Genomic DNA, 26,655 nt, shown 5'->3' with positions numbered 1-26,655 from the left:
CGTGTCAACCGTTCGTAAATTGCCGCCATTGTAACGCGATACAAAATATATCGAACTAGATAGCATAAGCTTAATATAGTATAGTACAGAACATAATATTGTCAATTAATCAGATAATTAATCTTGTTGAACTTCATTGTCAATTAAATTGTACTTTTAACTATACATATAACAACTTGGGTTACGTAACATAAATAATTAGTAAAAAATAAATAATTAATACTTAACTTGATACGGAAGTTATATAAAGGAATTTCGTAGATAACACTCGATACTAAAACATGAATATAGCGTTATAACTGTGTTGGGATATAAGTTTAGGGTTTTAATTTTGTACTGAAATTGAAATTTTATTGAAATTAAATCAAAATCATGACTCAGACCAGAGCAGCAAAGCAAAAGGCTCAAGCTAATGGGAGTGCTGTGGCTCAGTGGAGAACTGAGGGGGTCAGTTGCCCTCTGAATCATAGCCTATTAAAATGCCCTACTTGCTTGATGTTTGTGGATCAGTCGGGTACGGGATATGATACTGCCATGGGGGATGTCCTTGTGTGTGTGCGTGATGCAAGGAGTGTGAGGAAATCAGGCGACAACTCAGCGTTGTTATGAGCCTATATGAGAGCTTGAACGACAGGGTGGATGCCCTCGAAGGATTAAAAGTGAGGGGCCCATCAAGCTCTCAGCTGCCCACACCAATGCCAGAGCTTGCACTTGGTCATCATGCAACACAGCGGCAGCCCCCAAGGCAGAATGTGCTGGTCCCAAAGGAACTAGTAGTTGTTGGTGACTCTATTGTCAGGAAAACGGGAAACATGCTTTGTAAAAAGGATAGGTGGAACAGGACCAGGGTATGTCTGCCAGGGGCAAAGGTTGATGACGTTGTAGAGCGGATATCATCTTATAAGGGCACAAAAGGTGATATAGTTATACACGTTGGCACTAATGATATTAAGAGTAGGAGACCGGCGGAATTACTTAACAAGGACAGGTCACTGTTGAAAAAAAGCCGTGAATTAGAGTTGAATTTGAAAGTGTCTGCAATTCTGCCCAGACACGATAGGAGGGAGTATATGATGAGATCCCTGTCGATCAATTCACCCCTGGAAAGATTGTGCAAGGCTCAAGGGGTAGAATTTTTTTCAGCCTGGTCTGTACTTGTTAACAGGAGAGACTGCTTCTACAGGGATGGTATACACTTAAATAGAAAGGGTGCAAGAATGTTTGCTGATGCTATCGAGGCAGTGTTAGGTGGGTCGGAAAACTGCTAGATTGGGGGGAGACAAAGACCAATAGATTGACAGTAGCCACTGGCAGAGGTGAAAGAGATTCTTGCACTGCTTCTATTAGAATGAGCAGAAGCCTGGAAAATAGGATGCGGGATATTTCATAGACTGCTGGGAATTATTGGGGTACAAGTAAACACATGGGTTGTGTTAGGGAAGTTAAGAAAAAGAACAGGTGCATGTATACTTCCGTGTACACCAATGCTAGGAGTTTAGAAAATAAATTTGATGAATTAGAGGTATTGCTCAAAACATCAAAGGCAGATATTGTGGGGATATCAGAGACGTGGTGTCACACAGATATAAGGAATGCAGAACTGGAATTTGGGGTACAATGTCTACAGAAGGGATAGACAGGATAGGAAGGGAGGAGGGGTTATGCTATTAGTTAAGAAATACATAAAATCCAAGGAAGTGAAGCCAGTCGACATTGCTGGACAGTGCAGTGTCGAGTCAGTTTGATGTGACATAAGCATTGGGAGATCAAAATTGAGAATAGGAGTGTGCTATAGGCCTAATGACTCTGATGAGTATAATAAGAAATTGTACAGGGAAATAGAGTGGGCCAGTAAATCAGAGAGTCTTATAATGGGAGATTTTAATATCCCAGATATTGACTGGAATTTGGGGGCTGGTCACTCACACACTAGCAAGGCTTTTGTGGATTTATTGGATGATTGTTTTCTACATCAGCATGTTCGGGAGGCAACTAGAGGGAGTAATACTCTTGATTTGATTATCAGTAGTGATTCTTCATGCATTAAGAATCTGCAGGTAAATGAACCACTAGGTGGCAGTGATCACAGTGTGCTGAAGTGGGATTTACTCAAAGAGGTAACTACCATTAGGGGTAAAGGGAAGGGTTATTGCTTTTGTAAAGGCAACTACGATGGACTGAGACATTATTTAAATTCTATACAGTGGGACCAACTGATGATGTTACCAACAGCAAATTCAAAATGGGAAGCATTCAAAGAACTTATCTTGGAAGCTACTAGGTTTTACATACCAACTAAGAAATATTGTTCAAGGTTTAGGCCTAAGTGGATGTCAGATGAACTAATGAGACATATGGCAGAGAAGAAAAATGCATGGGATACATACAAATTAACACGTGACACAGAAGCCTATGATAGATACAAGTTGATCTGTAACCAAGTTACAAAGGAGGTTAGGCAGGCAAACGCAGATTACGAGAAATCTTTGGCAAGAGATGCAAAGAAAAACAGCAAAGACTTCTTATGTAAAGTCTAAAATGAAAGGGATGAATCAGATTGGTCCACTCGATAATGATGGGTCAACTGTTGATGATCCTGCTAAGGTAGCTAAAAAACTAAATGAATATTTTGCATTGACATTCAGCGAGGGGAATGCCAGAGGTGTATTCAACTCTGATAGTAAGCTAGAGAATCTTGTAATAACTGAGAGTAATGGGGAGGAGAAATTGTTGAAGATAAATAGAAGAAAGGCACCTGGGGTGGATGGGATCTATCCAGTTATATTAAAGGAGGCAGCAAAGGAAGTAAGCAAACCCTTAGCCATAATTATGAGAGCTTCCTTGGACTCAGGGGAAGTACCCATGGACTGGAGATGTGTAAATGTGACCCCAATTCACAAAGGAGGATCAAAGGGGGACAAGTAATTACAGACCTGTTAGTTTAACTTCTGTTTCAGGAAAATTAATGGAGGCACTGGTTAAAGAAGCATTGCAGGATCTTCTAGACAAGACTTCAGTTATAGCTCAGACACAGCATGGTTTTGTTAAGGGGAAGTCTTGCCTGACCAATTTGATTGGATACTATGATGCAGTCACAAAAGAACTGGATGCAGGGAATAACTTTGATATTATATACTTGGATCTTAGAAAGGCTTTTGATACTGTTGCACATGGAAGACTGCTGCACAAATTGGAGCAGTGTGGCATTGGAGGCAAATTGCTGCTATGGATAAAGGGGTGGTTGAGGGGGAGAAGACAGAGTGGTAATCAATGGACACTGCTCATCGTGGACTAATGTTACTAGTGGAGTCCCTCAGGGTTCAGTATTGGTCCATTATTGTTTTCTGTATTTATAAATGATATTGATGATGGTATATCAAGCTTAATGTCCAAGTTTGCAGATGATACGATAGTAGGGTTGTCAAGGACACTACTGACACTATGCTGCTGCGACAGGATCTGGAAAGGTTGAGCAGATGGGCTGAGAGGTGGCAAATGAAGTTTAACATTGACAAATTTAAAGTACTACATATGTGATACAGCAACCCCAGGGCAACGTATCAACTCTGTGGTACTACACTGACAGTGGTAGAGAATGAAAGGGACCTGGGGGTGGTTGTGCAGGCATATATGAAGTTTTCTGACAGTGCAGACGGGCTGCAAGAGTAGCTCATGGTGTATTGTCGATGATATATAGGAATTTTTCTAGCAGGGATAAGGAGGTGATTATTCCCTTGTATAAGGCAATGGTCAGACCACACCTGGAGTACTGTATACAGGTCTGGAGGCCTCATTTCAAGAAGGATGTAGAGATGCTGGAACGAGTACAGAGAAGGGCAACAAGATTATTGAATGGAACAAAGGGGTGCTCTTACGAAGAAAGGCTTCAGTTTTGCAAATTACAGTGTCTGGAGACTAGGCACCAGCGAGGTGTATAAAACCTTGAATGGTTTGAGCATGCTCAATGCTGATGGGATTCTTCCTCTTGCTCAGAATAATCACCTGGGAGAGCATAAATTCAAATTGAGGAAAGACAGATGTAGGATAGATGTGAGGAAATTTGCCTTTAGCCAGCGGGTGGTTAGTTGGTGGAAAAGACTTTCATCCCTTGTAGTGGAAGTTGATAGCCTAAATAAGTTTAAGGCTCAGCTGGACAGGTATTTCGAACGAACAGAAGGGTGAAGTGGAAGTGGTCATCTTTTATTTATTTATTTTTTATTTTTTATTTTTTGGCTGATGCTGCATAAGCTTGCTTTCTTGCATCAAATGCCTCTACTAATGCTAAAAGAAAAAAAAAAAAAAAAAAAAAACTAAGAAAATAATATTCAAAGAAATAAAGAGAAGGAATTAAAATAAATTTGTGGGTCAAAGTGGTACTTACTAGCATGCCATGCTGAAGCTAGGGAGAGGGCCGTGCAGTGCTTGCCCATATGCAGTGTAGGAGATTCCAAATTAGAGAGATTCCTGCTAATTGTTGATATGTATATGTACAGATGAAGCGGCCTCATGTGTAGGAGAGTGGAAGTAATAGAATGTAGAATTATGATTGGGTGAGATTGGATTAAACGTATGTAGCATGCATCCCAGGAAAGCATAGAGAATTGATTGTAAAGTAGCGTGGTATAGATGCTGAACTTATTATAAGGCGAAAACAGAGATTATAGTAGAAAATAACACCTTGATTGCTTTCGAAAACCTAATTGCACTCAAAAAGGAAAGTAAATAGGGTAAGGATAGCAAATAGTAATAAGGAAGTTGGGGAATTGCAACCTCAAATTGTCTGAGCAGTTCGGGGTTGCAATTCCCATTCCTCTAGTAGGACCCTGAACGAAGTTCTGGGAGTATGTTACAAGTGTTTAAGTTAATTGTGTTGAAAATGGTAAAAAAATCATTTTTTACCATTTAGGGTTAAAACTGTTAATGTGTAACAAATTTTAAAATTAAGCAGATATCTAAATAGTTAAAAAATAAAATGAAAATGCGCTAGAGTTAAGAAAATATATATCAAATTTAAAATAAGTAAATTAGCAGAACTTTAGTACCACATACAAATCTATCACCAACAATAGTAGTATCATCACGAAGAAACTTATTGCTTTCAGCAAAAATTAAATATATCAATTTTACAATGTACAATTTAGTGCAAATGCATCATATTAGTAAGCAGACTCTGAATTAGCAAAAACGGCATCGTTTTAGTTAAATCTAATACGTATTGTGAATACCTTCACAATGAGTTGCCATGATATTGCGCTACTTCGAATTAGTAACACTTCACCAAAGGAGAAGAGTATTGTTACTTATTCTCAGTGGATACCACCACCGAGACTGCACCATTTCGGGGCTATTTGGGTTTTCTTTGGTGGGTTGGTTGTTACACGTGCTACACATTAACGGTACCTACTGAAACACTTTATGGGCTGAAGCCTTTAAAGTGTTTCAGTCTAAATATCAATTTTAATAATTACAACTTTCTCTACATTTATTTTATCCCAAAGTTTCATAAAAATTCCATAAGTTTCAGATTTATCACATCCTGTAAAAACAGTTATTCTCATAAACACGGAAAAGCACTAGAACACCTCCTTAAACCTATCTTAAACATTCTTCCCAACAGCCGAATAATTGCAAATAATCAGCCTGTTATAGAGGCTCTAAAAAATCAGCATATTACTCACGTATCTACTTTTGTCTTCAATAGCCTGTTCACTAGCATAGACCTATCTAACCTAAAACTAGTAATGAAAGATCTTCACTGTAAGTATAAACATATAAACTGCAAATCAGACTACTGGAATAACTTAACCAACTTATGCATATTAAACAATTACATCTTTAATGGCACCACTGTCTATCTACATTCTAAAGGTACACCTATTGGCAGTCTATCTAGCTGTATTCTAGCTAACCTTTAGCTATACTTCTCAGAAACTGCCTGACCTGCAGATTTATGCATGTATAGATGCATCAACGACCTGCTCGTTATCAACTGCAATAATTTCCTGCAAGACTTTGTTGACATCTACCCTCCAGAGCTCGCTCTAGAACATACTAATAGCAATACCTTGCTGCACATTATCTAGACTTGGATATCAATCTCCATAACGCCAAGACTACCATAAACATCTACAATAAATGTAAGCATAAAACTTTAAAGTAGTCAATTTCACACATTAGCACTCCAACATTGCAAAGAAAATTCATGCTATCATCATCCTCACACAATATATAAGAATGGAAAATATATGTAACAGCCACAACTTGGTTACCCTAAACATAAGATGCCTCTATAACAAATTGCTGGATAACAAGTTTCCAGAAAACTACCTACACTTTAATTTCATTAAAACTCTCCATATTTTATTTTACAAAAAATTAATCAGCCATCCTATTAATATAAAATGTATAATGTAAAGCATTCATCTGCACCTATTAGGCTATGTAAATATGTACAGCATATACCCCTTAGCCTCTTCGGTGTCTCACAGTCTGAAAAACTTGTGCCCACCAACTGGTTAATCAAATGGGGTTTACTTATTTTAAATTTGATATATATTTTCTTAACTTTAACAAATTTTTATTTTATTTTTTAAAACTTGTTACACATTAACGGTTTTAACTCTAAAATGGTTAAAAATTTTACCCCATTTGGTAAAAAATGGTTTTTCCACCATTTTCAACACAATTGACTTAAACACTTTGTTTTTTTTTTAGGAGCATTAGCAACTAAGGCCAGGTGGGCAGGAGGTGCGCATATTGCTCCGGGATATGCGGTGGTCATTCCCTGACCTTTCCGCATCCTCTATATTTGGTGGTCAGGGGCTCGAACCCAGGTCTAATCAAGAAGCGTGTGCTACGCACTGCTCCTCCTGCCCACTGAAGCGCCTTAAACACTTGTAACCTACTCCCAGAACTTCGTTCAGGGTCCTACTAGAGGAACAGGAACTGCAACCCTGAACTGCTCGGGTAGTTTGGGGTTGCAATTCCTCATTATACTATTTGCTATCCTAACTCTATTTACTTTCCTTTTTGAGTGCAATCAGGTTTTCGAAAGCAATCAAGATGCTATTTTTTACTATAATTTTCAACTTACAATAAGTTCAGCGTCTATATCACGCTACTTTACAGTCAATTCTTTATGCTTTCCTGGGATGCATGCTACATGCGTTTAATCCATTCTCACCCAATCATAATTCTACATTCTATTATTTCCATTTTCCTACATGAGGTCGCTTCACCTGTACATATACAAGGCAACAATTAGCGGGAAACTCTCTCTCATTTGGAATCTCCTATGCTGCATACAGGCGAGCACTCCGAGGCCCTCTTCACTCTGTGCAGCTTCAGCACGGCACGTAATTAAGAACTGCCTTGACTCACAAATTTATTTTAATTCCATCTCATTGCTTTTCTTTCTTTCTTCGAATATTATTTTCTTAGTTTTTTCACTTTTATGCCAGTTGTTATTATTATAATTATTATTAGTATTTCTTCCGCCACTTTCACCACGGTCAGCCGAGAGATATATGTCAGCTTTCACACTCTTTTCCTGCATTTATTCACTCTGTTATCACAGTAGGCCCATGCTCATTTGTTGAATTTCCTCTTGGTTTTGGTGGCTGACTCTTAAAGAATATGCCAAAATCATTGTAATTGCAACAATGAATAATTTCACATTACTAATCTCATGTTTTTTACAGGTTTAATCTTGTAATTTTACTATGGATTCAACAAATAGTTCTTTCTTTTTTTTTATGTAAACCCCAAACACGAGAGGTATTAGAACCTATAGTACTTAGTACTATGCTTGGGTTGGAGGTTGAGAAGACGAAAAAAAAAAAAAAGATATTTGTTGACATTGGACTTGAACTTTTGTAGACTGTAATTTTCAGGAAATATGTATGAAGGAAGGTTGTTCCAGAAAACAGTAGTTGAATGAATAAACGAGGAAGATGAAAAGTTGGTTCTGTGAGTTTGAAGTTGGACAGTAAATGGATGTTGGCTGGCGGCGGCACGTGTTCGAACTGTTTTGAAAGAGAGAGCGAGAATTATAGAAGCCAATTCAGAAGAACAGTGCTCGTGGAAGTATCTGTAGAAAAGGCATGTAGCAGAAACAGTACGTCTATGAGACAGCGAGTAGAGAGAGACGCTGTTACAGATGAATCATTAATTAATCTAACTGCCCTCTTCTGAATGGAATCAAGAAGACTGAGAGAGGTTTTGGGGGCACCAACCCAGATGTGGGAACAATATTCCATGGCAGGGCGGATTTGCCATTTATACAGAGTGAGCAGCTGTTTGGAAGAAAAGTAATGCCGAGAGCGAAAGAGAAACCCAAGTTTTTTAGATGCAGAGGAAGCAATATTTGTAATGTGCTTGTGCCAAGAGAGTTAGAAGTCAGGGTAATCCCCAAAACAGATATATCATTTTGCCTAGAAATCAGTGTCACTAAAGACAAGCATAGGAGCAGAAGAATCCTTTTTTTGCGAGATAGTAGTAGTAGTAGTCGCATGTGATGATGCAAGAAAGCAAGTGTATGAGCTTATGCAGCATCAGCCAAAGGAAAAAAAAAAAAAAAATCACACCATTCCCTCCAAATGCCTGTCTAGTTCCTCCTTAAATTTATTCAACCTATCAACTTCCACAACGACAGATGGAAGTTTGTTCCAGCAATTAACCACCCGCTGGCTAAAGGAAAATTTCCGCACATCTATTCTACATCTGTCTTTTCTTAATTTGAATTTATGCCCCCTTAGATTTGTAATCTGAACAAGTGGAAGGATCCCATCAGAATTCAGCATGCTCAACCCATTCAAGGCCTTATATACCTCAATCAGATCACTGCGCGGGTGCCTAGTCTCCAGCCACTGCAATTTGCAGAACTTAAACCTCTCTTGGTAAGAGGATCCCTTCATTCCCCTCACCAATCTTGTTGCCCTTCTCTGTACATGCTCAAGCAAATCTACATCATTCCTAAAATGTGGCCTCCAGACCTGTACGCAGTACTCAAGGCGTGGCCTGACCATTGCCTTACAGAGGGACAATCACCTTCTTTTCTCTGCTAGCAAAATTCCTATATATCATTGACAAAACCCCATACCTGCACTGGCAGCCTGTCTGCACTGCTCAAAAAACTTCATATCTGCCTGCACAATTACTCCCAGGTCTTTTTCATTTTCTACCATTTTGTAGTACCACACAGTTGGTACATTTCTCTGGGGTTACTTCTACCTATATGCAGTACTTTGCATTTGTCAAGGTTAAACTTCAGTTGCCACTTCTTAGCCCATCTGCCCAAATTATCTAGATCCTGTTGCAGTAGCACACTGCCGTTACTGTCATTAACAACCCTGCCAACCTTTGTATCATCTGCAAACTTCGACACTAAGCCTGATATACCTTCATCAATATCACTGATAAATATATAAAACAACAGAGGACCCAACACCTAACCCTGTGGGACTCAACTGATAACATTAGTACACGAAGAGCAGCACCCATTAATTACCACCCTCTGTCTTCTCCCACTCCACCATCCTTTTATCCATTGTAGCAACTTGCCCTTAATACCATTCTGCTCCAATTTGCACAATAGTCTTCCATGCGCAACAGTGTCAAAAGATTTCCTGAAATCCAATATGATATCAAAATTATTTTTTGTATCCAGTTCCTTTGTAACCACATCACAAGACTGAGTTTTAGAAATGTTGAAATCAACAAAGTTGTCTTTGCCTCACTGGAGAATTACCTGAAAATCGGCATTTAAGGAATTGGAAGCAGATTTTCGAGAAGTTGAAGATGATTGAGGAGGGCAAGGTTTCTCAAAATGGAAAGTGGGATGCAATGTGCTATCATCGGCAAAACTATGGATAGGATTTCCTTTGTTGGACTGGAGAAAGTCAAGTTGCAAAGAGAGGAAGTTAAAGAGCTCCAAGTGATTAGTGGAGTTGGGAGAACGGTAGAGACAACAGATGAATTTGACACAATGAGGTAGAGAGATTTTAAGCCAGAGAAGATCAAAGAGAGGAGATTCCAAATTGCCAAGTCTCTGACAGGGAATATCAGAGAGAACATATGCAGAAGTACCACCATTGAGGCGAAAGGAATCAAAAAGCGAATAATTTGGGAATCTGAGATGAGCAGTAGTTGAATCAACCAATAACTGAGATTCTGTCAGAAAAAGTACATGGGGTTTGGCAGACTGCAAGTGGAAATGGACATCGTTGAGATTAGAATTGAGGCCACATATATTTGTGAAATGAATTAGGAAGTCCTTGGGAGGTTTAGATCTTTTCGCAGATAAGCTTGCTCTATTAGTTTGACAATTCATGATATATTCAATAGTAAGAAAAAGTGGGTGGGACATGCTGTATGAAGTAATGAAATTTTTGGATGTGGCATACACGTGGTAAGAATATACCCAGATCCTTGACATGACGTGGCCTCAACAATGCTCCCCGCATACACACTACTCGGACTCTCTCCAGTCACTATCTGGCAGAGTACAGGTAGCAAGATTATACACTAGCTGATCCGGAAGCCTCCTAGAGAGTTACCAATAGGTTCGGTCCGGTATACTAACTAGCGGCCGGCCTGCGAACACCGTTTTAGAGCTGTACCCTCGAAATGTAAGGAATATTGGATCTCGCCACGATATTCATCATAACCTCAAAAGTCATCAATCATACTGCATGATGGAAGAGATGGGGAAGGGTTGACCGGAACTTAGCTCTAGAGACTAAACATGGGTTCCACCACTTCAAGCCTCCAATAAGCAAAGTGGTGGTATTGCACGGTTAATGAGAGTCATCTAACACCTAGTACTGCCTGGTAACATAGAGGGGTGGCATTCCTCCATGTGGTGTGGGCACCACACCTTGACCCCTGCTTACGTTGGTTCACACTTGTGTGGTCACCCACCATGTACTTGTGCATGGAGGTTTACCCAGGATTACTAACAGTCCCACCATCGTGAAGGTGCAAGCAGAGGATTTGGCTGTCACAGACCGTCCGGACTTCGCCGAAATTGGGTCCACTTGACTCGAGTTTCACCCAAATATCAGTTCCTTCAGCGTTTTTAGACTCCCAGGTAGCAAGTACAGCTTGTCTGGCATATCTGAGAGAATGTATGTGACAACCTGTAGGACCTTTAGACTACTCTGCACCCTTTACCTATAGGCTCTATATATTTTTATCTATATATACATAACCCCAGGGGCTCATATCCAGGTGCCTCCGTAGTCAGGTGGGCAGGAGCAGCAGTGCATAGCACACACTTCTTGATTAGACCAGGGTTCGAGCCCATGACCACTAAATACGGAGGATGCGGAAAGGTCAGCATGTGAGTATGATGCACCGAATATCCCCGGAGCATACTCACATGTGTACCCCGCCCATACTCACATCTCACATCTGGTGAATATGGGCTTGGCACCTGAGCTGGATATCATCATTCTTTTCTCTTGCTTCATGATTCTCTTCTACTTCTCTCTCTCTCTCTCTCTCTCTCTCTCTCTCTCTCTCTCTCTCTCTCTCTCTCTCTCTCTCTCTCTCGGGGTAATTCAGAAATTTTTTTTGTCTGGTACAGTATAAGCCTTAAGCTTCCTTTCACCATATGGCTAATAATAATAATAATATATATATATATTATTTATTTTTTTCCACAGGCGAATTTTGTATGTTTGAAACTCTTTTGTCTCATCCCATAAATTCTTTAATTTTTAAACACCAACAGTAGCCCACCATCACTATCTCATTTCATTTACCATGGCACCTTTCCTCCATAGTGCGATATAACCTTGATGAAACCTTTCACCCCAGCTCTTCATCAATATTCTGTGGAAAGTAGTAGTAGTAGTAGTAGAGGCATATGATGCAAGAAAACAAGCTTATGTAGAATCAGTCAAAAAAAAACCCATTTCACACATCCATTCCCTCTAAAAGTTTGTCGAGTTCCTCCTTGAATTTATTTAAGCTATCAATTTCCACAATGATAGATGGAAGTTTGTTCCTGCAATCAACCAATCACTGGCTAAAGGCAAATTTCTACACATCTATTCTACAACTGTCTTTCCTCAATTTGAATTTATTCCCCCTCAGGTTCGCAATCTGAGCAAGTGGAAGAATCCCATCAGAATTGAGACTGCTCAACCCATTCATGGCACATCAAGGTAGCTGTACACAAAATGAACCTCCACATTCATGCCAACAATATGTCAAATCACTCACTGTCACTCACATAACATATGAAATGTTTGCTAGTTTTGAAAAACTTAGTCTTTTCCAATCACTAATCATGCCGTTGACAATATTTTCACAATCCTGTAATTTGTAAATGCCTAAAATGTTTATTGAAATACTGCTGAAATTTGAAATTATCACCTTGCAACAACTCTCTTTGTGGTCTGTCAAAAATACTGAATGTAATTTAGCATCACTCGCCTAAACATTTGAAATAATGTACTGAAAACGGCCTTCACTGAACCTACAGCCTAAGAGCTGGACTGAATTCTTCAAAAGATCCAAGTCTTCTGCTAGATCATTTAGTTCAGCTTGTGCAAACAACTGTCTTCTTTGCCAAGGCTTAAACTTCATCACACCTTCAAATTCACTATACTTAATTGGGAAACAATTTGCACCAGAGTTTGTCTGTGTGGAAGTCGAAAAGTTCCGAGGTTTAGCTGGAATTTGTATATTCTTCTCATCTAATGGTAACCTGCAACCACGAGAGCAGAAACAAAGTGCCCACAATTTTTCTTGATCACCCATAGCCATTTCAAAATAGAGTACATATGCCCGGAAAAATTTGGTGCCAACAATAATGTTATGCTTCACATTCTTTCAACTTATATAATATCCACAAACATAGCAAAATGAGTCTGAAGATAACTTACTGTTAGCCCGAGAGTTTTTACCTTCCCTGTGATCCCACCCAATCCAATCTAATGCTCAGTTGTTGATATTGTAACCGAGGAACATCGAGCCTGAACTGTGAAGCTGTTGGGGAACCCGTCGGATGGAAGAATAGAGAAAATATTCCCACAGTAGCTAGGCAAAGGCTGGATTCCAGGGAATGCAAAACCCTCTCGCTCTAACTAAGTTTTTAAGAATATCTCTCCATATCTGATAAGAAGTAAGGCAAAGTTTCCCTAATCCTTACCAGATCTAGAAATGAATTAATTAATGTACAAGCAAAGAATGCAGGAGCCTGATTTCTCACGCCAAGTGCGATGCTTAAAAGTTTTATGGCCGGGGAAATGGACCGGATGGTGTGGGAGGTTTTGGAAGAACAGAAGACAGCCTGGGAAAGTAGGTGGGCATTTTTTATTAATGTCTCTGACACCATGGCACCAAATAAAACACCCAGAGATGAGGAGACCCTTTTGGGGCTGTGAGTCACCCTAGCACTGTCCTACACAAGAAACATGTGACTTCTAGTGGCCAATGAGAGAGGTTTGCTTAAGACAAAGGAGAGTACAAAATATAAAAAGGGCTCAAAAAGACATCAAACAGTGGTTGTCGCCATCATTGGCTCTGTCAGTTTGCCATCGTGTATTTGATTCCTGTGGTTGTCAATGCTGTGGCTGCTGTCAGAGTGATCATTGCCATTTTGCCGAAGCCTCTTCAGACTTTGACTGCACCGTCCGATCCGAATGAAGCAGCAGAAGTGGAAGAGCAATGCATAGAAAAAATCTTCGAGCTTGGGACAATGCCCTAGCATCTGACTGGAAGGAGGGAAGCCAAACCATTGGCTCTTGACAATAACTACTTAATCTGATAAGCATACAGTTTCTTATGTGTGAATGGAAATGTGTGAGACAGCAAAATTATGTTAAACTAAATGCTTTCTTCCTAAGGATTAAAAAAATCTGTGTCAATTCAATAATGGGTGGAATAACTATGATTTTCGAAAGTACCTGAAAGGTTTTCCTAATAAACTAAATGTCAAAAGGAATAAAAATAATATGGACCGATATTTGTCCTTTAAGTATAATGAGAATATTTGATAAAAGGTGATAGGACACCATAGCGTGATCACAAAATATTTCCCATTTACTTTAAAGATATGTAGAATAGAAAGGTTTTACGTACATCATAGTTTATCTAACTTATCGTTATTTTGTAAGTGACAAAGTCAAGGAATGTATATGTCTAGAAAGCAGAACATAGAATACTATGAAGGTACTTGACTATATGATCTTACAACTTTAAGCAAATTCTTGTAGTAATTTTAAGTTTGAACTTGGAAGCAATGCATACTTTAATCATTGTGTTAATCCAGGATGCAAGTATGTTGTGTATATGACTTTCTTTACTTGATAAATGTTGTTATGTGTTATTCTATGTCTCTCTCTGCCAATATCTTAAAACATGCCAGAACAGACAAGCAGAAATAAAAGAAAGGGTTATGTGGGGGCCGAGCAACACCAAGTGATTGCTCAGTCTTGATCACAACACGATCCAGAGCTGCAGCGATCAGGGATTAATGAATCCTTGATTGCCGAGGGCGCGGATTTTGTCCTAACAGAGCAAACACCTTGAGTAGAGACATCATAGGCACACCCCAAAGAAAAGGGAGGGGACATTACATTCATTTCATTTGGTAAGTTACAAAAAAATTTATTATAAACATACTACAGGTTCATATATACATAACAGTATAAAACAAAAACATAAAATCTTCAACTGCCACTAGGGAAACAAGACATCACTGGATTTAATGCGTACACACACACACACACACACACACACACACACACACACACACACACACACACACACACACACACACACACACACACACACACACACACACAGTATATATATATAAGAAAGAGTTAAATATAAACAATATTTTTTTCTGAGGGTAAATATCAGACTGAGACAATTATATTACAGGGTTTCGTAGTTGAGTCAGTGGATGCCATGCACTGTTACCAAAGTCTGTTAAACTGAGTCTTCATTAAATTGAGTCTACATTTACGGATTCCAATAAAGCGAGTATTAACCAAAAGGGTACATATGTGATTTTAAAAGATTTTTACATGTGAAATTCTGGAACTCCAAATTTGGCCATAGAATAATTAATAATTGATAACTGCAAATAGGTTTAATTGTGGGCCTTATCTTTTATTTAATTGTCTGTTAACTAATGCTTTCCTTCAAAGAATAAGTCCATAATATATTCTGACAGTTTTGTTGAATCTCAGAAGAACCAGGAGAGTGATTTTACTACAAATTATGGAGTTTAGAGCTCTGAGTGAAATGTAATAAGACGTGATGGCATAGCCTTAAACAGAATTCATTTACCAAATAAAAAATAAATTAGTTTTAATAAGCAAATTGTTCTGGGCTGTATGGAATTTTTTAGTCCTTAAATACACAGTTCAAAATTACAGTAAGACAATTTATTTTCAAAGTACACTATACTATGAAAGCACAATACTTTTTCTGTATCTCTTTTCAAACCTTTTCTGTACCAATATAGTTTTAGAAAATCTTTGTCATGATTTTGCACATGAACTAAGATGATCAGGGAATAATATTAGGCTGAATTTACAAACAAACTGCTACCAAACATTTTTTATTTCATGGTAATAAAACTGTATGACAGTTAGGCACGCACTGAAGCAAATGGGAGTTTTTGCATAGTGACCATATGATAACAAATACCATAACATATGCTTAAAATTCAGCTGTGTGTATCCCTGAACACTGTACAGTAAAAATTTCATAGAAGTGTTAAATGTCACTTGGCATAATACGGACTTTCACACAGAGTAACTTTTGTATGGAGGTTATTAGTCTCCAATCTTCTCCTGATAGCAATAGCAAGCATGAGTATGAAGTGGAGAAGCACAGTGAATAACTCTGAGTCACCAATTTCTGTCTATATCTGCTATTGTCAAATGATTTAAAACAACTAAGATGTAATGGTAGCAAATAAAATATGACTCATTTGAAAGAACTCGATGGTTTTATTGCCCTGCAATAAAAAAATTGTATGATAGCAGTTCATTAGAGTTATTGTGTATTTAGTTATTATTATTAAATGTGGTTTTTTTTTCAGTGGTGGCATGCTACACTGGTTGTTCTTAATTTAAGGAATAAAAAATGGTGCAATAAATTTACATATTTCACAAAACAGTGTATATCTTTTTATATAACTTGTGTGTGTGTTCCTGTCACGTTAATGAAGCTTTCAATGAAATTGCTTTATCAGAGTTTTTTTTATAGATATGGCACTGTTGGTCTGCTTCATATAAGAACCAACGTACTGATGAGAAATCTTTGTTAATTATGAGTTGTTTATGACAATCCCATGACCCTCTAACAAACAACTGAGAGAGAGAGAGAGAGAGAGAGAGAGAGAGAGAGAGAGAGAGAGAGAGAGAGAGAGAGAGAGAGAGAGAGAGATGGAGGAAAAGACCATATTAGGCAAGTATTAAGACTGTTTCATATTTTAGTGTGTAAACGAACGCACTGCATAAGGTCATGAGAAACAACTAAGAAATGGAAACCATATATGGGATAAATCTGTTTAATCATGCATTTAATTAATGCACAGAATTCAGTGCTTGCACGTATACCAGATAAATACTCAGTAGATGAAATTTTAAAAAACATACCTTTTTAAATATTAAAAGCAAGAGCAATGGACTTATTCAGTATTAGTAGTGGCAAATGATACAAGGAAGCCAGCTTACACATTATCAGCAAAAAAAGTGGGACTACTGCATCTCATATTTCCATTTCCTTTAATAATTTGGCTAATTTTTCTATAATTCATTCAAACTACCCACTTCTATGACACTAGATAGAAGTTTGCTTCAACAATCAATCCTCTATCCACTTCAATTTAAGATGACATTAGCATTTAGCAATGATAAGGATGAAAATAGCATTTAGTTTACTCAAGCTATTTGAATATTTTAACACTTCAATCAGAGCTCCGTACAGATGCCAAGTTTTGAAGCACTGCAATTTTCAGAACTGAAATCCTTTATAGTAAGAGTACTATGCTTTTAACCACTGAGTACTTGAATAATCTTGTTGCCCTTCTATGCATGTGTTCCAACAGATCCATGTTTTTCTTAAAACAAAGTTTCAAGACTTGTATGCTATACTTAAGATGTTGCCTAACCACTAACTTATACACAGGATAATCAACTCATCCCTGCTGGCAAAATTCCTGTATATCATTGAAACCCCATAAGCAATGACAAAACAATCTATCTTAGCAGATTGTCTGCACTCAGAGAGAAATCCATGCTAAACTATAAAATTTCCACCTAGGTGTTTTTCAATTTCCACCCATAAAAATATGCCAGCAGGTACTTTTGCATTTATTAATGTTAAAATTCAATTGCCAACGACAGAGCTCACTCCTGTGCATCAGGCAACATGGAAGCAATTTCCAGGGCAGAATGCGCTGGTCCCAAAGGAACTAGTTATTGTTGGTGACTCTATTGTCAGTGAGACAGTGAATATACTATGCAAGAAGGATAGATGGAACAGGATCAGGGTATGTCTGCCAGGAACAAAAGTTGATGATGTTGTAGAGCAGATATCACCTTTTAAGGGCACAAAAGTTGATATTGTTGTACATGTTGGAACTAATGACATTAAGAGTTCTGCAGATTTATTAAACAAGTACAGGTCAATGTTAAAAAAAAAAAAGTCACGAGTTAGGGTTGAATGTGAAAGTGTCGAATAACACTTGAAATGTGAAATTCAAGTCTTAACATGAAATTCTGACCAAACACGATAGGAGGGATATATCATGAGAGCTTTGTCAATCGATTTGGCACCGGAGAGATTGTGCAAGGCTCAAGGGGTAGAATTTTTTTCAGCCTGGTCTGTGCTTGTTAACAGGAGAGACTGCTTCTACAGGGATGGGGTACACTTAAATAGAAAGGGTGCAAGAATATTTACTGAGGCTGTGTTAGGTGGGCCGGAAAACTGCTAGCTTGGGGGGGATGGGAATACACAAAGTAAAAGGTTAACAGTGGCCGCAGGCAGAGGCAAAAGTGATTCTTGCATGCTTCTATTAGAATGAGCAGCAGCCTGGAAAGCAAAGCAATGGACATTTCCAGGATTGCTGGGAGTCATAGTGGGACAAATAAATACATGGGCTGTGTTAGGGTAACTAAGAGAAGAAACAGGTGATGTATACTTGCATGTACACCAATGCTAGGAGTATAGTTGATAAATTTAATGAGCTTGAAGTGCTAGTCAAGACATCAAATGCAGATATTGCTGGGATATCAGAGACGTGGTGTCACACAGACATAAGCAATGCAGAATTGGAATTTGGGGAGTACAATGTGTACAGAAAGGACAGACAGGACAGGAAGGGAGGAGGGGGTTATGTTGCTAGTTAATAAACATATAAAATCAAAGGAAGTGCACCCAATTGATGTTGGTGGAAAATGCAATGTTGAGTCTGTTTGGTGTAAGATAAATGAGAGTAGGAGTGTGTTATAGACCTAATGAATCTGATGAGTATAATGAGCAATTGTGCAGAGAAATAGAGTGGGCCAGTAAATCCGAATGTCTAATAATGGAGGATTTTAACTTTCCAGATATTGACTAGAACTTGTGGATTGGTCACTCGCTCACTAGCAAGATTTTTGTGGATTTATTGGATGACTGCTTTCTACAGTAACATGTTCGAGAGGCAACCAGAGGGGGTAATACTCTTGATCTAATTATCAGCAGTGATTATTCATGCATTAAAAATTTGCAGATAAAGGAACCACTGGGTGACAGTGATCACAATGTACTGATGTGGGAATTACTTAAAGATGTAATTACCACCAAGGCTAAAGGGAATGGCTTTTACTTTCGTAAAGGTGACTACAGGGGTCTCAGACAGTTTTTAAATTCTGTACAGTGGGATCAACTGATGATGCTACCAATGTCGAATTCTAAATGGGAAGCTTTCGGAGACTTAATTTTGGAGGCTACTAGGCTTTTCATTCCAACTAAGAAATACACTTCAAGGTTCAGGCCTAAATGGATGTCAGATGAATTAATGAGGCTCGTGGCAGAGAAGAAAAATGTATGGAATGCATATAAAGTATCACTGACACTGACGCCTATGGCAGATATAACTGACGCCTATGGCAGATATAAACTAGTCTATAATCAAGTCACAAAGTAGGTTAGGCAGGTGAAGGCAGATTACGAGAAATAATTGGCAAAGAAAACAGCAGAGTTCTTTACTTATGTAAACTCTAGAAGGAAAGGGATGAATCAGATTGTACCACTTAACATAGATGGGTTGACTTTTGATGATCATGCTCAGGTAGCTGATAAACTGAATGAGTATTTTGCATCTACATTCACACATGAAGAGTTATTCAAGGAGAGGAATGCCAGAAGTTTATCAAACTCTAACAAGGAGCTAAGTGATTTTGTAATAACTGAGAGCAAAGTGGAGGAGAAATTGTTGAAGTTAAACAAGGCACCTAGGGTGGAGACAGAATCTATCCAGTTATATTAAAGGAGGCAGCAAAGGAAGTAAGCAAACCCTTAGCCAAAATTATGAGAGCTTCCTTGAACTCAGGGAGGTCCCCATGGACAGGAGGTGTGCAAATGTATAAATAATTCACAAAGGGGGTTAAAAAGGTGATGTTTTGGGGAAAATAATGGAATCACTGGTTAAAGAAGCACTGCAGGATCATCTCACAAGTTGGCAGTAATAGTTAAGACATAGCATGCGTTTATTAAAGGGAGGTCTTGAATGACCAAGTTGATTGGATACTATGATGTGGTCACAAAGGAACAAAGGACACAAAGGAATGCCAAAAATAATTTTGATATCATATACTTGGATTTCAGGAAAGCTTTTGATGCTGTTGTACATTGAAGACTGCTGTACAAATTGAAGAGGTATAGCATTGAGCATTAAGGGTAAGCTGCTACAATGGATAAAGGGATGGATGAGTTGTTGTAGTTCAGTTTAACGACACAAGGGCTGCTAAGGCCAAATTGTGTCTCTTTGTTGTTAATTGACAAAAAGCGTGGATGGTTGAGTGGACAAGAGAGAGTGGTAATCAACGGACACTGCTCATCGTGGACAAATGTTATTAGTGGAGTTCCCCAGGGTTCGGTGTTGGGCCCATTGTTGTTTTGTATATTTATCAATGATATTGATGAAGGTATATCAGGTTTAATGTCAAATCTTGTAGATGATACAAAGGTTGGCAGGGTTGTTAACGGCAGTAAAGACTGTATACTACTCCAACTGGCAACTGAAGTTTAACATTTATAAATGCAAAGTACTGCATATGGGTAGCAATAACCCATGAGAAACGTACCAACTGGAAAGTGATTGTGCAGTCAAATATGAAGTTTCCTGAGCAGTGCAGAGGGGCTGCAAGGGCAGGTCATAGAATCTTGTCAATGATATATATATAGGAATTTTGCTAGCAGGGACAGGGAAATGACCATCCTGTTATACAAGGCAATGGTCAAGCCACACCTAGAGTACTGTGTACAGGTGTGGAGGCCTCATTTTAGGAAGGATGTAGAGTTGCTAGAATGAGTACAAAGAAGGGCAACAAGGTGTGAGGGGAACAAAGGGGTGCTCTTACCAAGAAAGGCTTAAGTTCTGCAAATTGCAGTGCCTGGAGATGAGGCACCTGCGAGGTGATCTGATTGAGGTGTATAAAGCCTTGAATGGGTTGAGCAAGCCGAATGCTGATGGGATTCGTCCTCTTTCAGATTAAGAACCTGAGCGGGCATAGATTCAAATTGAAGAAAGACAGTTGTAGAATAGATGTCCAGAAATTTTCTTTTAGCGAGTAGATTGTTGAATGGAGGAACAGACTTCTTTCTTTTGTTGTGGAATTTGACAGCCTAAATCTAAGGCTGAGCTGGACAGGCATTTGGAACAAATGGAGGGGTGAAATGGGAGGGTTCTTTTTTTTTTTTTTTTTTTTGGCTGATGCTGCATAAGCTTGCTTTCTTGCATTGTATGCCTCTACTAATGCTAATGATATATGGATAGAGTCCCCAGGTACTTTATTTACTTTTAGCTTCAAAACTTTCTCTTCCACTTTCTTCTCAGCTACCACAAAGTCAATTATCTCCCAGTTATAACTTGGTATACTTCTGGTATTCCCATCCATTGGAGTCTGGGTGCGAGGTTAGCCTGTGCGGCCGTAGCTCCTTGAAGCTCTTGGAACAGAGAAGTTTTTCCTGATTTATTTTCTGATTTATTAGCTTAAATTGTCATATTAACTTATTTTCTAGAGTAGCTTTATATTCCTAGTTACGATACTTAGTTTAAAGTTTAACTTAGACAGAGATTTTGTAGGTATTACTTAGTATCAGTAACGGTATCAAATCCACGTGTTACAAATTGAACGAGAGGTCTTTTTTTTTTAACCAAATTTAGTCGATTTATTAACCAATTGTTATATCAAATTATCTTCTATAAGTAGATTATAGACCTAGTCAGGATCCTTAGTTTATTCTAAATTGAGATAGCGAGATTTGGAAGCTAATCAATACTTACGAGTCCGTAGAAGTACCGTTCGAGAATTCCCGCCATTTTTACACGATAGCATAAGCTTAGTGTAGTATAGTGCATAATATAATATTGTCAATTAATCAGTAAATCTATTAATCTTGATAAACTTTATTGTCAATTAAATTGTATTTTTAACTCTATATATATATAACGACTTAATCGTAACAAATAATTAATACATAACTATAGTGGTACACGTGATACGGAAGTTGTATAAAGGGAACTCGTAGAAAACACTAGATACCGAAAAAAAAAAATATATATATAACATAACTGTTTTGGGATATAACTTAAGGATTTAATTTTTGTTTTGAAATTTTATTGAATTAAAACGGAATCATGACTCTGACCAGAGCAGCAAAGCAAAAGGTTCAAGCTAATGGGAATGCTGTGGTTCAGGGGAGAACTGAGGGGGGCCAGTTGCCCTCTGAATCACAGTCTTTTAAAATGCACTGTTTGCTTGATGTTTGCGCAGCAGTCGGGTACGGGACATGATACTGCCAAGGGGGATGTCTTTGTGTGTGCACGATGTAAGGAGTGCAAGGAAATCAGGCGACAACTCAGCGTTGTTATGGGCCTTTATGAGAGCTTGAAGGTCAGGGTGGATGCCCTCGAAGGAAATAAATTGAGGGGCCCATCAAGCTCTCAGCTGCCCACATCAACGCCAGAGCTTGCACTTGGTCATCAGGCAACACAGAGGCAGCCCCCTAGGCAGAATGCGCTGGTCCCACAGGAACTAGTAGTTGTTTGTGACTCTATTGTCAGGGGGAAACGGGGAACATGCTTTGTAAAAAAGGATAGGTGGAATAGGACCAGGGTATGTCTGCCAGGGGCAAAGGTTGATGACGTTGTAGAGCGGATATCATCTTTTAAGGGCACAAAAGGTGATATAGTTGTACACGTTGGCACCAATGATATTAAGAGTAGGAGATCGGCGGAATTACTTAGCAAGTACAGGTCACTGTTGAAAAAAAGCCGTGAATTAGGGTTGAATTTGAAAGTGTCTGCAATTCTGCCCAGACACGATAGGAGGGAGTATATGATGAGAGCCTTGTCGATCAATTCGGCCCTGGAGGGATTGTGCAAGGCTCAAGGGGTAGAATTTTTTTCAGCCTGGACTGTACTTGTTAACAGGAGAGACTGCTTCTACAGGGATGGGATACACTTAAATAGAAAGGGTGCAAGAATTTTTGCTGATGCTGTCGAGGCAGTGTTAGGTGGGTCGGAAAACTGCTAGTTTAGGGGGATACAAGGACTAATAGATTAACAGTAGCCACTGGCAGAGGTGGAAGTGATTCTTGCACTGCTTCTATTGAAATGAGCAGAAGCCTGAAAAACAAGATGCAGGATATTTCAGAGACTGCTGGGAGTCATTGCGGTACAAGTAAACACATGGGTTGTGTTAGGGTAGCTAAGAATAGAAACAGGTGCATGTATACCTGCGTGTACACCAATGCTAGGAGTTTGGTAAATACATTTGATGAATTTGAGGTATTGCTCAAAACATCAAAGGCAGATATTGTTGGGATATCAGAGACGTGGTGTCACACAGATATAAGTAATGTGGAACTGGAATTTGGGGAATACAATGTGTATAGAAAGGATAGACAGGACAGGAGGGGAGGAGGGGTTATGCTATTAATTAAGAAACACAAAGTCGAAGGAAGTGAAGCCAGTCGACATCGATGGACAGGGCAGTGTCGAGTCAGTTTGGTGTGACATAAGCATAGGGAAATCAAAATTGAGAGTAGGAGTGTGCTATAGGCCTAATGACTCTGATGAGTATAATAAGATATTGTACAGGGAAATAGAGTGGGCCAGTAAATCAGAGAGTCTTATAATGGGGGATTTTAATTTCCCAGATATTGACTGGAATTTGTGGGTTGGTCACTCGCACACTAGCAAGGCTTTTGTGGATTTATTGGATGATTGTTTTCTACATCAGCATGTTCGTGAGGCAACAAGAGGGAGCAATACTCTTGATCTGATTATCAGTAGTGATTCTTCATGCATTAGGAATCTGCAGATAAATGAACCACTAGGTGGCAGTGATCACAGTGTGTTGAAGTGGGATTTACTCAAGGAGGTAACTACCATCAGAGGTAAAGGGAAGGGTTTTTGTTTTCATAAAGGCGACTATGATGGACTGAGACAGTATTTAAATTCTATACAGTGGGACCAACTGATGACGTTACCAACAGCAAACTCAAAATTGGAAGCATTCAAGGAACTAATATTGGAGGCTACCAGGCTTTACATACCAACTAAGAAATATTGTTCAAGGTTTAGGCCTAAATGATTGTCAGATGGACTAATGAGACATGTGGCAGAGAAGAAAAATGCATGGGATACATACAAATTAATGGGTGACATGGAAGCCTATGATAGATATAAGTTGGTCTGTAACCAAATCACAAAGGAGATTAGGCAGGCAAAGGCAGACTACGAAAAATCCTTGGCAAAGGATGCAAAGAAAAACAGAAAAGAGTTCTTTACATATTTAAACTCAAGAAGGAAAGGGATGAATCAGATTGGTCCACTGGATATTGCTCAGGTGGCTAACAATCTAGACGAGTATTTTGCATCTACATTCACGCATGAGGAGTCATTCAGGAAGGAGAATGATGTAGGTAAAGTAAACATTGGCAGTAAGCTGGATGATTTTGTAATAACTGAGAGGAAAGTGGAGGAGAGATTGTTGAGGATAAACATAAAAAAGGCACCTGGGGTGGATGGGATCTATCCAGTTATATTAAAGGAGGCAGCAAAGGAAGTAAGCAAACCCCTAGCCATAATTATGAGAGCTTCTTTGGACTCAGGGGAGGTACCCATAGACTGGAGATGTGCAAATGTAACCCCAATTCACAAAGGAGGATCAAAGGCTGACACAAGTAATTATAGACCCATTAGTTTAACTTCTGTTCCAGGTAAATTAATGGAGGCACTGGTTAAAGAAGCACTGCAGGATCACCTAGACAAGAATTCAGTTATAGCTCAGACGCAGCATGGTTTTGTTAAGGGCAGGTCTTGCCTGACCAATTTGATTGGATACTATGATGTAGTCACAAAAGAACTGGATGCAGGGAATAACTTTGATATTATATATTTGGATCTTAGAAAGGCTTTTGATACTGTTGCACATGGAAGACTGCTGCACAAATTGGAAAAGTGTGGCATTGTAGGCAAATTGCTGCTATGGATAAGGGGATGGCTGAGTGGCAGAAGACAGAGAGTGGTAATCAATGGACACTGCTCAACGTGGACTAATGTTATTAGTGGAGTTCCTCAGGGTTCAGTGTTGGGTCTGTTGTTGTTTTCGGTGTTTATGAATGATATTGATGATGGGATATCAAGTTTAATGTCCAAGTTTGCAGATGATACAAAGGTTGGCAGGGTTGTTAAGGACACTACTGACACTATGCTGCTGCAACAGGATCTGGAAATGTTGAACAGATGGGCTGAGAGGTGGCAAATGAAGTTTAACATTGACAAATGTAAAGTACTACATATGGGAAACAGTAACCCCAGAGCAACGTATCAACTCTGCGGTACTACACTGACAGTGGTGGAGAATGAAAAGGACCTGGGGGTAATTGTGCAGGCAGATATGAAGTTCTCTGAGCAGTGCAGACGAGCTGCAAGAGTAGGTCATGGTGTCTTGTCAATGATATACAGGAATTTTTCTAGCAGGGATAAGGAAGTGATTATTCCCTTGTATAAGGCAATGGTTAGGCCACATCTTGAGTACTGTATACAGACAGGTCTAGGGGCCTCATTTCAAGAAGGATGTAGAGCTGCTGGAATGGGTACAGAGAAGGGCAACAAGATTAGTGAATGGAACAAATGGTTGCTCTTACGAAGAAAGGCTTAAGTTTTGCAAATTACAGAGTCTGGAGACTAGGCACCGGCGAGGTGATCTGATAGAGGTGTATAAGGCTTTGAATGGTTTGAGCATGCTCAATGCCAATGGGATTCTTCATCTTGCTCAGAATAATCACCTCAGAGGGCATAAATTCAAATTGAGGAAGGACGGATGTTGGATAGATGTGCGGAAATTTGCCTTTGGCCAGCGGGTGGTTGGTTGGTGGAACCGACTTCCATCACTTGTTGTTGAAGTTGATAGCCTAAACAAATTTAAAGCTCAACTGGACAGGTATTTCGAACGAACGGAGGGGTGAAATGGGAGTGGTGTGTGTGTTTTTTTTTTTTTTTTTGGCTGATGCTGAATAAGCTTGCTTTCTTGCATCATATGCCTCTACTAATGCTAATGCTAATGCTAATCCCTAAAAATTTCATACATGAATGTAGATACAAAATACTTATTCAGTTTGTCAGCACTCTGAACAGGATCATCAACAGTTATGCCATTCATATCTTGTGGGTCACCATGGTGACCCATATCTTGTGGGTCACCATGGTTCATTCCTTTCCTTCTAGTTTGGCATAAGCAAAGAACTTTACTATTTTCTTTCCATTAATAGCCCAACGCTTCTCATAATCTGTCTTACCATGGGTGGTGACTTCATTATAGATTAGTTTATAGTTACTCTATATTTTCTGTGATCTCTGATAATTTATAAACATCACAAGCATTTTCTGCTACTGGTCTCATCATTTCATCTGTTCAAGGTGAACAATATCTCTTAGTTGGTATAAAAAGCTTAATAGCTTCTATGATTACTTTCTTGATTGATTCCCATTCAGGATTTAATATTAGACCTTATATAAGACATAAAAACAGAAATAAAGTATATAGTTTTGTTTTTAATGTTTGAAATTTAATTAGATTAATACTACTGATTTAAATATACAGTACATTATAAGCTTAAACAGAATATTTATATTTTACCTTAGCAAGATCTTCCACTCTTTTACCTAACATGCCTGCAATGTGTCTTACAAGAGCCCACTTTTTTTCATGGCATGCCTAAAATAATAAAGACAAAAATTAGGGTATGCAAAAAAAAAAAAAAAAAAAAAAACCGCACACATTTTGGGATTCACATTTAAAAATTTTATTTCTTCATAGGCAAAATATGAGGTAATACAGTAATGCGCAAATTTATTGCAGTCTATGTATGAAAAAAATTTCTATATATTTCAAGATCTCAATA

The 26,655-nt window shown here is 38.7% G+C and overlaps 1 protein-coding gene across 2 annotated transcripts in view; it reads right to left on the bottom strand.

Annotated features, from left to right (window-relative positions):
* LOC150078032 (putative phosphorylase b kinase regulatory subunit alpha) overlaps positions 1-26,655 on the bottom strand; it is a 608,767-nt gene that overhangs the window by 128,733 nt on the left and 453,379 nt on the right. For both annotated transcript variants that reach the window (XM_090384728.1, XM_090384727.1), the window contains exon 23: positions 26,391-26,468. In XM_090384728.1, the coding sequence (XP_090240854.1) occupies positions 26,391-26,468 (78 nt within the window). The remainder of the gene's footprint in view (positions 1-26,390; positions 26,469-26,655) is intronic.

This window comes from Mastigoproctus giganteus, chromosome 11, assembly GCF_048544385.1.
Source record: "Mastigoproctus giganteus isolate SK-2022 chromosome 11, ASM4854438v1, whole genome shotgun sequence".
Classification (NCBI taxonomy): domain Eukaryota; kingdom Metazoa; phylum Arthropoda; class Arachnida; order Uropygi; family Thelyphonidae; genus Mastigoproctus; species Mastigoproctus giganteus.
Note: the sequence above shows the minus strand (reverse complement) of the source record. Positions and strands in the feature narration are given on the sequence as shown.